Source organism: Lepisma saccharinum, chromosome 2 (assembly GCF_977018435.1).
Source record: "Lepisma saccharinum chromosome 2, izLepSacc3.1, whole genome shotgun sequence".
NCBI classification, from domain to species: domain Eukaryota; kingdom Metazoa; phylum Arthropoda; class Insecta; order Zygentoma; family Lepismatidae; genus Lepisma; species Lepisma saccharinum.
In genome coordinates, this window is record NC_139230.1 from 178,891,151 (window position 1) to 178,907,435 (window position 16,285).

The 16,285-nt window shown below is 37.6% G+C and overlaps 1 protein-coding gene across 2 annotated transcripts in view; it reads left to right on the forward strand.

Annotated features, from left to right (window-relative positions):
- Cont (Contactin) overlaps positions 1–16,285 on the forward strand; it is a 105,893-nt gene that overhangs the window by 56,548 nt on the left and 33,060 nt on the right. For both annotated transcript variants that reach the window (XM_083117740.1, XM_083117739.1), the window contains exons 15-18: positions 1,018–1,158; positions 5,595–5,830; positions 9,062–9,235; positions 12,417–12,602. In XM_083117740.1, the coding sequence (XP_082973866.1) occupies positions 1,018–1,158; positions 5,595–5,830; positions 9,062–9,235; positions 12,417–12,602 (737 nt within the window). The remainder of the gene's footprint in view (positions 1–1,017; positions 1,159–5,594; positions 5,831–9,061; positions 9,236–12,416; positions 12,603–16,285) is intronic.

Here is a 16,285-nt window from a genome sequence, read left to right on the forward strand (position 1 = left end):
TGGAAAACACAATTTTTATAATTTTATTTGGAATTTACTTTTGATAACTAATTTGCATAACATAAGTAATAAATTCAATAATTTATTATGTGCTGACAAGAGAGATGTACATTCTACTTCATAGTTTCATCCCACCCAATATAGTGAGGTAAAAGAACACGTAAAAATAGACTCATCGTCACAAGGAGTTTGATCCTCATTTTCGCTTTTCAATAACTCCTCAACAACATTATCATCTGCACCCTGAGAATCAAACACCCTGCCCAGGTCATCTCTTTTTGTCATCACTTGATTCACCAAGCAATGCACGGAACTGCTATTGTTCATTTGTAACGAAAATCCAGTTTCAAAGTTCATTTAGCCAGAAATAATGACAGTAATAAGTTGAAAAAAATAATTACCGAAGAATCAAAACAGAAAACAGTGATACAACACGAATTCAGTGCACACAGAAATTTCGCGGTTGGTATACATGTGAGCGTGGCACTCACAAAATATGGACTGTCATGATAATGACATGTCTGTGCAGACAGAGAACAAAGCCACAAAGTATAACTGGCATCATCTAGTCATAGACATTCGAAAATACAGCCGGGCCTGAAAATCTTACAATTATATTCCAGGGTGAGCGCCATGCTCACACGTATACCAACGAAGGGTTAATTATTTTGAACAACTTTTGTTAAGATTTGAATCATCATTATTGGTTCAAAGTGCTGTCAGATCAGTCCTAACAAGTGGTTATGATTCTACTGTAAGTATAATGTTAGCACATCAAGCTACGACACCAGGAGTCCTGGGTTCGAATCCCAGTCTGGGCATGGATATTTGTGAGTGTCCATTCATCAATTTCATTATATCATCACTCATCCCCATCTTTGCAAATTAGCCAAAAGTGGCACAACAGGGAAGTAAAATAAAGCAAATCAATCAATCAATTAAAACATGATTGTTGGAGTTATTTACACAATTTGAAAGCAACAGTTTATTACAGTGCTCTCTGTTTTGCATTTCCAGGTGGTGTACAGGCTGCGGATATTACAAAAACTTCAGCCATAATTCAATGGACTGATGGTGCCACCCATGGGCGACGTATCCGTCATTACACAATTTATGGTCGCACTCAGTGGAACCATACATGGGGCATTCTGGCAGAAAGTAAGTTGTAAAAATTTTTATCTTTCTGTGCTAAAAATATTTGTCTAAAATCTGTAGTGCTACATCATATTGAAGGCCAAGGCATGCTGGTAAGTTTTTACCTTCACTACATTTATTATACCTGTTAAACATGCTTTCTTCAGAATTGTTTTTTTTCCATGATATTATATATGTATATGTGCAAAGTAAATGAGAAGAAATAGGAAACACACCAGACACTGGAAAAATTCAAATTTTCATGGCCACAGGCTGCATTTTCAGTTGTAGATAAAATATGGTGAAAATGCAAGTGAGTGCTTGACCTGTAAATTTGCAAGGTCCAGAGTGAAGATAGAATTGTCTTTGGACCTGGCAACTTTGTGGGTCAAACACTCATTTCCGTTTCTGCTATATTTTATCTATCAACTGAAGGTAATAATGTTTTGGACCACACATTATGGCCATGAAAATTTGAACTTTTCCAGAGTCTGGCGAGTGTTATCTATTTCTAAATCATTTGCTATATGCTTGAGTCACATTGCAACTGTTTGCGACAAAACAGTGAACGTCTGTGGAATTTAGACTCGCAGGAGCATGATGCGACAAAATGCTCTGCGCATGTGTGAATCCTTTCTCCTCAGTGCACCACGTGCATGTGACTTATCACTGTATCATTTTGACATATTATATGTAGATTTGACAGTGCAGTCAAGTTTAAAAATGGAGTTTCATCCATAGAAGCTAATCATTCTTGTCCAAGTGAGGCCTCCGTTGTACAATTATTCCTTGACTGGTTGCCATAATAAGGACAAAATTGATGTGCTATGGAATGAAGTGGCATAATTACATTACCTGAAAGAAAAATAGGTCTATTGGAAATTATCTTGTATTTGGACGGAGAATGTAGTGTGCAAAATGTATTGTAAATTGTACAGGAAATCAATCTTCTGGCCAGTTTGATATTTACTGCTTGAATAACTATGTGTTTGCAGTTCGCAAAATAAACTTTTATCTTTTTTGCCAGGGGTTAATCTATTGGTGGATTCATGTGTAAACAGGAAATATATTTACAAGGAAATCTACTTTCTTTTGAGAGGATATAATATAACATTATATTGAAAAATAATTAGAAATACAGTATGAAACAAAGCTACTTAAATGATTACTCATTTCCTCACCCAAAAAATGTGTTTCCAAACCTTCAGTGGCTTTCATGTTTTCACGTAGGCTATATGTTAGTGATTTTTTTGTTGTGCAACATATTTGGGTTTTGTACAAACAAAATATCAAAATTAAATTATCATATTTACATATAACGTTCCAAAATTGCAGGAGGATAGAAACATCCCTGGTAGTAATGAAAATTAACTTTCATTGCCAGGAATAATTGGCTCCTATGGGGGCATTCCTGATCCCTGTCATGTTACGCCCTTCCCAACTTAATTTTTGTTAGCAATTTGTAATATTATGTTGTCATGGAACACTACCATGCATGGAATTAAAGTAATCAACACCTCTTTTGCCCTCTCGTTCTTGTAAGAAGAACACAACAAGACTCGTCTTGCCTCGTCGTGTCACTTTGTATATCATTGCATTCTGTTGCATCATGTCATGACTCGTCTCTCGTTCTCTCTTTGTGTTGCACCTTGTCATGTCGGATCCGGTGTGTGGCTGGCTTTACAACCACATAGGATGAAATTTCAGAAAGAGCCATCAACAGAAAAGCATTCTTATTCATAAGAGGTAGAAGCAATTCATGGCTACGGGTTGTCTGTTCAAAGGTAAGTCCTGTGGCCAACCATCAGTGTCGGAGGAGACTGTGGCCCAGGTCAGTGAAGCTTTCACATGAAGCTTATGGGAATCAACAAATCGGGCAAGTTGAGAGCTTTAACTGTCTGGAGAATTGTCCAAAAGCATCTATGAATGAAGCCATGTATGTCACTTTCAATTGCTTCATGGAATTGCAGGACCCAGAGTGCTTCCTCCTCTCCAGATGCCACCATGTTGCAATACATACGTGTAACAGTGAAGTGTGTAACCACTGCTGTGCGGGTCTATTTTAATAAACACTTGTGAATGTACACTCACATGTTCCATAAGTTCCCCACAATAAAATGACAAAACCAGGGAGAGTTTTTTTTTTTTAAGAATTACATCAGAATATTAAATTATATGTTATGTAATCATTAAATCCAATTTTTTAAACAAAACTGTGCAAAATAAAGAGAAAGTTCAAATTTTCATAATTTCCAGATAATTAGACACTGTGAAAGCATTGCACAACATTTTTGCAGACCACACAAAAGACCTAAATGCCAGAAAAGTATTGACTGGTGTCAGTAAATAAATTTCAACCAGTACTCGCCGATGGCAATACCGAAATATCGATACAGCAGCATTATGGAAAAAATTGTCGACCTTAATATCTAAAATACAGGGTAAGTCAAAATGATTAACCTGATTTCAGACATTTATTCTGTGAAATATAATAAACAAATGTTATTGTGAGACATGTGCTAAGAAAGGTAAACTGTCAAAGTTTTTTTCAAACAAATCACAAGTGTTCTATGTGAGCACCTCGCGTAACACGGCACACATCAAGCTAATAGTGTATCTCCTGCCAAACCTTGTGTAGCATGTTGCGGTCAATATCAGCAATGGCTGCTGTGATGCAGGCACGCAGGTCATCCAATGTTGTTGGAAGTGGTGGTACATAAACATGATCCTTGACAAAACCCCACATGAAGAAATCACATGGGTCAAGTCGGGGGAACGAGGTGGCCAATGAAGGAGAGGTCGATCCTTCAGAGATGCACGGCCTATCCAACGTTGTTCCAATGTCCCATTGAGATGGTCCCAAACGCTGCCATGGTAATGCGCAGGGGCACCATCCAATTGGAGAATGAAATCTGCGCTATCCTCTGCAAGCTGTGGAAGGAGCCAAAGTTGCAGCATATCAAGGAAAGCAAGTCCTGTCACAGTACGTTCATGGAAGAAAAAGGGCCCATAAATCTTTTCATGGAAAATGGCACAAAAGGCATTCACTTTGGGAAAATTGCGTTCGTGTTCCACAAATTCAAGGGGGTTAGCAGTTCCCCAAATCCTTACGTTGTGTCTATTCACTTTCCCTGAAAGGTGAAAAGTTGCTTCATCACAGTAAATTAACCTCTCAGAGAACCCATCTGTTTCCATTAATTCGAGGAAATCAGCACAGAAGGATGTGCGCAAAGCATAATCAGTGTCTTTTAAGGCTTGAACTAGTTGCAAGTGGTAGGGTTTCATTTGTAAACGTTTCTGCAGAACCAGCCAGATTGTTTTCTGTGGAAGTTGAAGTTCTCTCACTGCCCGGTAGATGCACTTCTGTGGACTCCACACGAAACATGTGCGCACTCGTTCTACTGTCTCTTCCCCAGTCAACAGACAGCCAGACGATTTTCGTTTACAGATGCAGCTCGAATGTCTGAAATGTTCATACCACTTACGAATGTCCTTCCCCATAGGTGGTTCTCTCCGATATTTTGTACGGAAATGCAATTGCATACTAATCACAGACTTGTTCACACGAGGCCTCCCCGATGGCGCAGTGGTAGCATCGTCGACTTGTAATCAAGGGGTCCCAGGTTCGATTCCCGGTTGAGGCACATAGTGGTTTGGATCCCACTTTAAACTGTAGGTCCAGTCCCGATTAGCCTTACTGTGCATAAAGTGGACTTAAAACAACAAATCAATCCAATCCAATTGTTCACATGATAATCAAGCACACAAAAAGATCTCTGTTCTCCAGTCCACGCCATTTTCCTTTTAGCTGCTGACTCCTAGTGGTAGAAAGTGGAAACACTACATGGAAACTAAACTTTGAAAGTTAATCTTTTGAAGCGCATGTCTCACAATAACATATGTTTATTAGATTTCAGAGAATAAATTTCTGTAATCGGGTCCATCATTTTGACTTACCCTGTATATAAGAGTTTAGCCTCATTCATGACTCATCGACACACAGCCTAAAACGTATGGACCTAGAAACCTGAAAGTTTAGGGGTAACTTGTAATGCAAGCTGGAAAATAATCTAACACAGTTATTTTTAGTGGTTTTTATTTTATCTGCGACATTTCGTCTTGGTTTCCCAGAACTTTTTCAAGATTACACCAAGATAAACATACAACACACAACCTCACAGGTGTAGAGTGACTAGCCACTAAAAATAACTGTGTTAAATTATTTTGCATCTACAAAAAGTGGTTATGCGAACCTTTAAGAACAACACAGATATATTGTAACACAAGTGCCCACTAAGAAGTGATGTTAAACTTTTTTCTTAATTTGATACATTTCAAAGTTGGAAACCTGAAAGTTCAAGAATGTATTCACTGTAGTGATATTACCAATATACAATTTTTGTTCATTGTATGTAAGTTCATTTTTATATAATTTGGTAACTGCTTTTGCTATTTTGTAGATATTACTGCCAAAGAAGTGGACAGATACAATGGTCGAAAAGAAACAGCCATCGAAAGTGTTCTCTCTCCATGGTCATCCTATGAATTCCGTGTGTCTGCTGCCAATGAGTTAGGTTATGGACTGCCTTCAGCCCCATCACCTCTACACAGTACCTCACCAGATATTCCATACAAACCACCTGCTAATGTTGGTGGCGGAGGTGGAAAGAAAGGTGATTTAACGATTACATGGGATGTAAGTATAAATGTTATTTTAATGCTTTATAGAAAAGTTATTATTATTATTTTAAGGTTTTGTCAACTTTATATCATGTGTAGAGCCACATATTTATGGTGAATAAAAGATTGGGATTTCGGTACAAAAACTGGGCACATTTCGGGATCAAAAGTGGTATATAAAATGGCATTTCAGTGTTAAAATGTTGAATATAACCCTAAACTTGATTTAAAAACTACACTTATTACACAAAATAAACATTTCCCTTTTAACAGCATATTTGTGTAGTTATCAGAGCATTAAAATGGGTCCCATGTGTATATATATCATCCTTCGCCATTTCCTTCCTTTGGCTGGGTCGGCATAGAAGTCAAACCTCTCGAATTTATCCTGGTCTTCCACAACTCCTCTCTCTCCATGGTGTTCCAATTTTTTCCTCTTCTCCTAACATTCTCCATTATCTGCTCTTTCCACCGACATCTTGGTCTCCCTTTTGGCCTTACTCCCACTCATCTTGCATTGTAAGCTCTCAGTGGTAGTCTTTCTGCATCCATCTTCTTCATGGGTCCGAAGCATCTCATCTGTCCCATGTAATGCCATTTTTTTCTTCTCAAATATTTACTGGAGAATTAATCAATTTTTGGTGAATTGCATAACTGGTAGGATAATTCAGTTGTCCCCCATAAAACGTATAACTAAGATTTCACTGTACTACAATTTTTCACCTCCCTCTCTCTGATGGTTTAGATCGTATCTGAACAACAGACAACAGAGAGTATACATAAACGCTGCCACATCCCCTCTCTCTCGCACCCTGCCACTGGCAACTGGTGTCCCACAGGGATCCGTTCTAGCCTCTCTCCTCTGTACCATTTTTACAGCTGACTTAGCTACCATAATCAAACAAAGTAAAGTTAATTTTGAAGCAGATGACACTCAACTACAATTCCTTTTCCTCCAAAATCACTGGATGCAACCTTAGCTTTGCTCAATGATGATTTATCCAGCATATATACTTGGTTCCTGAAATAGTCTCTCTCTGATAAATCCTAAGGAGATATGCATCAAAGTGAACACATCTATAATCCCTTATTCAACAAGTGTCAGAAATCTAGGCTTCATTTTCGATGAACACCTTAACTGGGACATTCATGTCCAAGAACAAACTAGAAAAAGCTTTTTCTGTGCTAAGATCGCTATACTGTTTCCAAAGAATACCTAAAAACAGATATTAATATGAGACTAATACAATCACTGATATTTCCTATACTAGACTACTGCGACATAATTTATGGTGTGTACCACATAAGAAAATATGATCATATCCTCCCAACCCAACACTAAATGCAAACAAAATGTTGAACATGGCCATAAAGTTTTAGAAGAATATTCTAAAAATTATTTACATCTGTGTTGCTTTATTCATAATCTTTTATGCCGGCCCCCGTGGTGGAGTGGTTAGCACATCGAGCTACGATGCCAGGGGTCCCAGGTTCAAATCCCGGCCTGGGCATGGATGTTTGTGAGTGTCCATTCATCAATTTTATCACATCATCACTCATCCGCATCTTCGCAAATTAGCCAAAAGTGGCACAAAAAGTGAAGTAAAATAAAATAAATCAATCAATTAATCTTAATCTTTTATAAACAGAAACACGTAAAAACCTATTCCAGAATTTAAAATTCAGAAGTGAAATTCATGTTTATAAAACAAGGGAAAAATCAAAACTTGAACTTCCAATGCACACACTAGTGCTTTTTGAATCATCTTTTACATATTCAGCTGCAAGAGCATGGAATGAACTTCCTCCTGCCTGTTAAATGAACAATATCTGCATTCCAGCACTCACAAATAGTAGCTCTTACTTCTGAACCAACTTCCTAAGAACAAGTATTCTCATTTTGTTTCTTTGCTTTACCCTTACATGTTGCCAACCCTTGACTATATTTTGTCCTTTCTCGTGTATTAAAAATATTTATATTTTTATGTCATCTTAATTTGTATTAGTCTTACCTATGTGACACGAAGCACAATCGTGTCTATTAATTTGTATATCCTTTGTGCATTTTTTTCCTTTCCTGTGTGTGTAAGCGAGCCTTTGTTCTCACTTTTGTATTTGCTCTTTTTTGTGTGTGTCTTCTTTTTTCTTTTTTATATTTGTTTGTTTGTTATTTGTATTTAGTATGTTCATTATTTGTATTTAGTATGTAGTTCGTATGTATCCATTGGGGTTAGGTGGCAGAACAGCCGCAGGCTGAACCTCGTCCTCAATAAAGATAAATTGAATACTAAGACACCCATGATGGCTGCACAAAGATGAAAAAGTGCATCTATTAGGAAGATTTCACACCAAAGTGACAAGTGACAGGTAACATGTGGCAAGAAAATTTCACACCAAAGTGACAGGCAACACAGGGAATGAGCCAACCAAGGACAAAGTTTCAGACCATAGTGGCATGACAGGCCCCACAAGCCTGCATTCGATTGGTGAATCCTCAATCAACATGTGTTACCTGTTGCATGTCATTTTGGTGTTAATTTACCTTAGTTTTTCTCTCCTGTCTGTAATTAGCGTGAAGTCAACAGATTGAGGCAGCATGATGTGTATAATGTAGATACGATCCAGTCCAAATGAGCTGCAAGTGACAAGCAACATGTGCAGCATGTCATGCTACACTCATAGGGAAAATGTTCTTTTTATAGTTAGAGAATTCAGTGTAAAGTATACTGTAAGCTTAAGTGCAACACTACTTCAAGTAATAAATAATAATAATAAGTGACATATCCCATGGATGTCAGGCAATATATCACATATATGATTATCATTGTGGCAATCTACTATATTCAAATACTAATTAATACAAAACAATACAAATTGTGTTGTAAAATTTAGTTTCAGTAGTTGCCTACTGAATTTTGTCTTCTAATTTCGGATTTTTTTTTTTTGGAATTAGTTTTGTGTTGCTAGACCAGACATCCTGACTATATTTCTGTATTAATTCTTCATCCATTTTGCAATACATTGTGTCAGTTATTGGAAATTTGCAAAACTTACTCATTTCAAATTGTCTAGGAGTTTGAAAGATGTATGCACAGAAGTGCTGATATCACAAAATTTTGCCTGTGAAGGATTATAATTTTAGGACTGTAGAAAACTTCTTACGGTTGTGTTTCTGTAGGTAGTGTTTCTGTAGGTATGTAGTTTTTCCTTTCTCATTATTCTAACTGATTCTCTTTTTGCTTACCAGACGCTTCCAGCACAAGATCAAAATGGGCCTGGAATACACTACAAAGTTTTTTGGCGGAAACATGATGATATTGAATTCCAATCTGATGTGCTGAAGAACTTCGGAAATACAAATATGCATGTTGTGAGCATATCTCAAGAATATTTCTATACAAAGTATTTTGTGAAAGTTCAGGTAAGGTATATTTATTACACAGGTCTACAAAAAAATATTTTTTTTTTAGTTGTCAAGGATTTTTGAATGAATTTAGGGTATTTTGGTTGTGCTGAATTTAGAATGAATGTTAGTTTTGCCAAGTTGGCTCTAGTTCTTGAAATACTTGATATCTTTAAATTTTAAGTTTATCTCAATAAGAGCTGTAGGTGTCGACATGCAATAGGGCATGTCTTTTATTTTAGAAGATAAGAATATTTCTCTACTCCATCCATATTTATTAAAAGTTTGTTTTATTTTTAAGTTTTATTTCTATTGTTGAGGGGAATGAAACGTGAGCTCTTCACGAACTGGCTGTGTAAATGATCCTGATGCATTCTGCTGCCTCTATGGTGAATATTCTCTGCAGAAACAAAGAAAAACATCACTGACTTTGTAACGGAAACATATCTTGCATATTTTGGAATGTAGCTTGGAGACCAAGATAAGTCTAGGCTCCCCAGAAAGTTTGCAAAACCTAGAGGAAGAAGAAGTCTTAACTTCGAGAGTGTGAGATCTTCAATTGTTAATGGAGTATCCTGATTTGGAATTTGCGTGACATCCTGTGCCTCATTGCAAAGGCATTCCTGTACCAGTGCTTATTTACCACATTGCCTGACCTCCCATTGCACAATGTGAATCTCTACACATCTATTCCAATGTGTCACTCAACAAAACTTGAAGAAGAATATTAAATATCAAAATGGTTTTAAAAAAGATGTATTATCATGAGCACCAGTGGTCTATTTGTGTAGAATCAAAAAGATGGTGAATGTCTGTATGGATGAAGCAGTTTTTTAAAGCCTTGGATAAAGGTGGCAAGTGTTTCATTACAACTACAGATCCTTTCCTGGACTGAGTATTGAGAAACTAAAAACAGAGATCTTTGATGGGCCTCAAATTTGTAAACTCATTAATGATTCAAATCTCTCAAATTTTAAGAATGATATTGAAGCTTCTGCATGGTTCAGTTATGTCTCAGTTATCAAGAACATCTTGGGCAACCACAAAGCCAAAATATACAGGGTTATTATAAATGATGGACCCATTTTCAAAACGTCATAGGTAGGGAAGTACAGATCCAAATTGAAGAAGCTATATACCAATGGAAAGAGGAAGGTTCAAAGTTTCTGGCGGGCAGCGGCCGGCGGGCTGTGGTGGTTGCGGAAGCGGCCGGTAGAGTTCGCGAGAGGACCGTCTCTGTCAGTTGTGAGCGAGATGCCTTGAGTTCGCGAAAAGTGAGTCGCAAATTGCAGTGCAGCGGGCATTCCGCACCAAATTCGGTAGCAAACCACCAACTTAACGATCTGCGTAACCGGATCACTGCTGCCGTGCACTCGGTAACAGCAGATATGCTTACGCGTGTGTGGAACGAGTTTGGCTACCGCGTCGATGTTTGCCGTGCAGCCAATGGTGGCCACATTGAACATTTATAACAGTTACAAACATTGTGGTAACAAACTTTGAACCTTCCTCTTTCCATTGGTATATAGCTTGTTCACTTTGGATTTGTACCTCAATAAATATGATGTTTTGAAAATGGGTCCATCATTTATAATAACCCTGTATGAAGAACCAGTGTAAAACATGCTCACAAACTTCAAAACGTTTGGTATTAATATGAGCATAAATATAAATTTCCTCCAAATCCACTTAGACAGATTTCCAGATAATCTTGGTGATTTTAATGAAAAACAAGGGGATAGGTCCCAACAAGATGTAAAAGAGGTGATGGAGGATATATTTCTAATCAGATGGGACAGACACAAGATGGCAGGTCAGTGGTGGTGATTAGGTGGGGTGTGGAGGACATTTCCCACCCACTTTTTGCCTCTTGCACTCTTAATGCTAAGCCTTGTCTACTAAGGGAAACTAAACCGTCCTTGCACCTGCCCCACCCCCACTTTTGGTACCTAATCACCACTAGTGTGGCAGATTATTGCTGGGATGGATCTTCAACATGATTGTTCCGATACCCTACATGCAAGAAAATCTCAGAAACTACGTTTTTCTCATCATTAAGCATGATTAACAATGAGATTTCATGTCTTTTATGTTTTTGAATGAGAGAGCCATTACTCAAAAACTAGAGCTAATGTAGAATTCTGATGTCATATTCGAAATAATAGCAAAGATAGCCTAAAACAATAAGAAGTGTGTTTACCAGTGTTATCATATGTATTATGTTTATGTACTAACATGCCCAGGTAGTGATGCTTATTTTTTTTAGCTGCACCATAATCAAAGGTTTACTGAATGTGATGCTAATGAAACATCCTGGAATATTGTGACTATATTTATATATTACTTCTTCATCCATTTGACAATGCCGTGTGTCAGTCATAGAAATTTGTGAAACTCACTCGTGTCAAGTTGTCTAGCAGTTTGGAAAATGTATACACAGATATGCTCATAATTACCAGAATTATGAGATTAAAATCTATGAGCACAAAAAGTGAAAACCCACATATAATAAATACCCAAGATATTTCATCTTTCTAATAGCCAATACCACTTTGAACTGATACTAGTAACAATGCTGATACCTGTACCAATTTGCAGAGTGGTTAGCACAGTGCCATATGATCCCAGAGGTCCCGGTTTTGAATCGTGGCCTGGGCATGAGTGTTCGTTGCAAGTGTCCCTTGATCAATTTCCTCATGTCATCACTCATCCTCATCTTCGCAATTAGCCTAATGCGAAGTAAAATAAAACCAATCAATCAACCTGTACTGATTTCCACCAATACTGATAGTTGATCTTTGATACTTCAGAATATCTTTGGCTCAGAATGCAAATTTTCTATACAAATTGTAAACATTAGATATTTTTCTGTTGCCTTGTTACAATGCAGTTATTTCATCTACATCCCATTTCTTTTAACTGCAATAGGTTTTGTCTTTGAAAAATAAACTGCTTATTTAGTCATTTACTGCACAAAACCAGGGCATATAAATTATCTGTTTATATTCATACAAATAATAAAAATAGGTGGAATTTTGCACTAAATTACAGACTCTATATGGGCATACGTATATTGGATCACAATCAGTAATTTTACCAGTAAACTGATAACGATAGAGTTCCAGTTAATCTACCATCCCTAATTAATAATAAAATTTGCTTACTCTGAAATTTATTGCCTCCTTTTTTATTGTTACAGGCAATAAACGATATTGGTTTTGGTCCTGAATCCAAAGAGGTAGAAATATACAGTGCTGAGGACATGCCACAAGTATCACCAGTACAAGTTAAAGCTAGAGGGTACAATTCTACAGCCATCAATGTTTCCTGGATTCCTGTGGACCAGAGTCGTGAAACAATGCGTGGTAAACTTATTGGACATAGAGTAAGTATTTGCTTGTAGTCTGTGTTTTTGTACGTGATGGATTTTCTAGTGTTTGTATAGACACTTATTTAACTGAAGTTTTATTTTCAATCTTATGTTGCATTGTGTGAAGTGAATTCATGTACAGGAAAATCTCGTTAGTTAACCCTAAAAGGATGGGCTATGTTACAGGTGTCACATCAGGTATTTCCCTTAAGGACGGCTTGTGACACCGGTGTCTCAAGCTGCTTTTTCGCATAGTATGTTATTTTTTTTAACATACTGTAACTTGGATAATGATCAGAGATACATGTTTTGAGTTCTGCATGAGTCTAGAGGTATGTAATTAACAATTAGTAAAGTTTAATTTCATTGTTACTTTGGGGGGGGGGTGATATCTGAAAAATTGTGATTTTTTTTTTTTTTTGCAATTTATTTTCATTGGTTTTGAAAACATTGCTTCTTTTTCAATTTTCGTGTTTCAAAACACATTTTTGGCAATAGACATATGACCTTTTGACATTCTTTGTGCCAAAAGCATGGGTGGGGCCGGCAGGAGGGGGAAGGGGGAGGCAGCAGGGAAAGAAAGTCAAAAGTCTCCAGCTGCCAACAAAGGGTTGGAAAACAGCTGACTGCTCTTTGCTGTTTCACAAAACTGCGCTGTAGTATTACAAAGGAAGTATTGTTGAATTATTTGCTGTGTTTCTGTCGATCATGCTATTTTTAGCTTCTTGCATCACGTGTTTACTTAGGTAAGTTGCCATTGAGAGTATGACAAACTAACAAACGAAATGAAATTATTCAAGTTTGAACTTTCGTTCAGTGTGTGTGTTCACCAGCTTGTGGTGTGTGACCAGCGGTGAACTGTGGCATTCAGGCTTTTTTCTCCTCCAACAAAAGTAAAAGGCATATAAGATGGCAAGAATTTGACACTGAGTGAAATTGACAATGAGTTATTAGGTACGGATTCGGAAGGGGGAGATGAAGACATCGCCGACCTGATGACTTTGGGGAGTGATTCCAGTGACGACGAAGGGACTCAGGATGGATCTTCGGGCGACGAAAGTGACTCTCCTCCTGATGACTCGACCTGGCAAAAACCAACTGGACAGCACCAACAGTTTACTCCCCTACCATTTACAGGTAACCATGGTGTGACTGGACATACTGAAGATGCAGAAGGAAGGGATAGCGAAAACCATCCAAATGCAGACACTGGCAACACACCACTCAGAAGATTGCATAGACTTAGAATACCTCCAGATAGATATGGGCAGACAAACGCTTAAAACAACAAAAAAAGAAAACTAGGAGGAGATGATAGACACATGACAGGAAGAAGAAGAAGAATTTGTATATATAGTATGTTATTTATTGTTTGTGCAAGTATAGATAAAAATCACACAAGGCTACAACATCCACAATCGAGCTTCGTCCTAATGAGAACAATAAAGTCGAAAGGGAACAATACAATCAGCACCCCAAGATGTGTGACTTAACAAGTAGAGAAGGTTAAAAACTCGTAGTTAATATTATTTCAGATGGCAGAGATGAGATTGCCAGGATCCAAAATCTTCCGAAAGCTTGAGGGAAGTGCTAACTACGACAAAGTGTGTTTGAATGGATGGAGAAGTTCAAAAACAGTTGGACAAGTGTTGAGCACGAAGGAGCAGCGGAATGGCCATTCACATCCACTACTGACGACAACATTGAGCAAATCCATGCCATGATTCTGACCCATGAGTAACTATCGATGAAGTGACAAGTCATCTGCACATTAGTCCCCTATATTGTGATGCAAGTCTTCGGTAGATTTCTGTCCCTGATCTTCAGACCTCAAGAGAGGGATTACTGATTGCTGTTCTTCTTTGGTATAAATGGTGGGTGGTGCGGCCATTTTTACCCTGTATACACTACAAGAAAAGAAAAATAACTGTGAAGCTCACAAATGCACTAAATCAATGACAAATTCACACTCCATTGACATGCCCATGCAGAAAGCAGTGTGGCCAATCTATAGAAAATTACAGCAAGAGTGCAGATTATTATTGACCAACCCTCATATGTAGAATGATTCAGCCAAGCTTCCATCATTTGACATTTTGAACTTGAGTTATCCTAACATTGGGGAACATTCCTTGAAAATTTTTTTCTGTAGTATTTAATTCTGAATTAAGCAAAATTTTAGCTAATTGCACCCTACTAATAAGTAAAAAAGAGAAGATAGAATGTGGAGATAGCTTGGGTGTTATTTTAAAATTGACTTTGACTTGTTTCTTTGTCCTAAGATCTGCTGACAACTCTGAGGAAGCAGCTCGAAATGTGAAAGGTCCTTAAGGGCTTGCATTCTTTGTAACATGCATGGCAGGTCAAGCTCTTTAATCACTGAATGCACCACCTTGGAAATATTCACCAGTGCCACAAAAGAAATGTGAGATAAAAATTGCAAGAATGTTCCAAGATACTGACATGCAGCACCTGCAAATTTCCCCGATCTGTCTAGCTCTGAACTCGAGTTTCAGCAGTTTCCCTGTGTGTGAACAACTCTTGGCGTGGTAGCCAACAACTTCAGATAAATGCTTTCATACAAAACATGTTCTTCATTCTCTGTAACACTTCATAACAAGGGGAAACTGTTACAGATAATTAAATCCACATAGACCAACTAAAGATCAACCTGTTTAATGTGTTGTCATCCAGGTTCCGGCAAAAGTTTACCTTGGTCTTACCTATATCATAACTCCCGTGTCCTGCTTCATATGTTTTCCCAACTGTGCAGATGTCATAAAATTTGCCAAAAACTTGTTCTGTTGGCCGAGTGACTTATCCCTCTTTTCATCAGCAATTGGGGGGGTATTGATGCAGTGTTTCAGCCCTGATTTTCTTTCTCATGGGCTGATTACGGCCAAGGGTGGAAGTTTATCTCTCCTGTTTCATTTATATTTTCATCATCATTTAAATCCTGCAAAACATCAAATCTATTTGACAGTTTAATTTGGTACCCCTACAACAGCTCATTCTCCTCTACTGGTGTGCAGGACAATGAAATAATTGCAGAATTCAGCTCACAGTTTTTTGTTTGAATGCAGCTGTCTGAATAGGAAGTTTCGCCCGTACGCTTGTTGCATTGTAAAACACAATGCAAGGTTCATTTTTTCTTCTTCACACTGCCAATAAAAGTTCTGTCTTTAACAATTGCGTTATCTTTAAAATGCCAAGGATTTTCTCTTCAGCCATCTGTTGCTCTAACTTCCCTCCAGTCTCATTGTTTTTAGGTTGCAGCTGGTGCCAGTGTTTTTTCTAGCCTCTGCGAATCTGTCGCTTGCCGACAAGAGCAATGACTCATCCAGCAGGAAGGAAAAAGTCATTGTTTTGAATGTCTCAAAGCTGTTTTGATTTGGTGATAATGAAATTCTATCTCCAGAAAGAAAAACAAAAGTTAAAAGGACTTGATATTCTATGCCTTCTGATGAGCAAAACTGCAACAAACAAAAGAAAGAGAAAAAAAAGTTAATCAAGGGAAAACTTTTTACAGAGCGAGGTTGTTTGACCTCCAGAATACTCCTAAATCCAGGAATAAATCATCAATTAACATGAGAGTAAATAACGTTCCCCTCCATTTTGATATCTAAAAATGTGCAGCTTTCATAAATCTTGTTTGGAGTTCTTTTTTTGCTGATGGCCTAATCAGGACTAAATATACA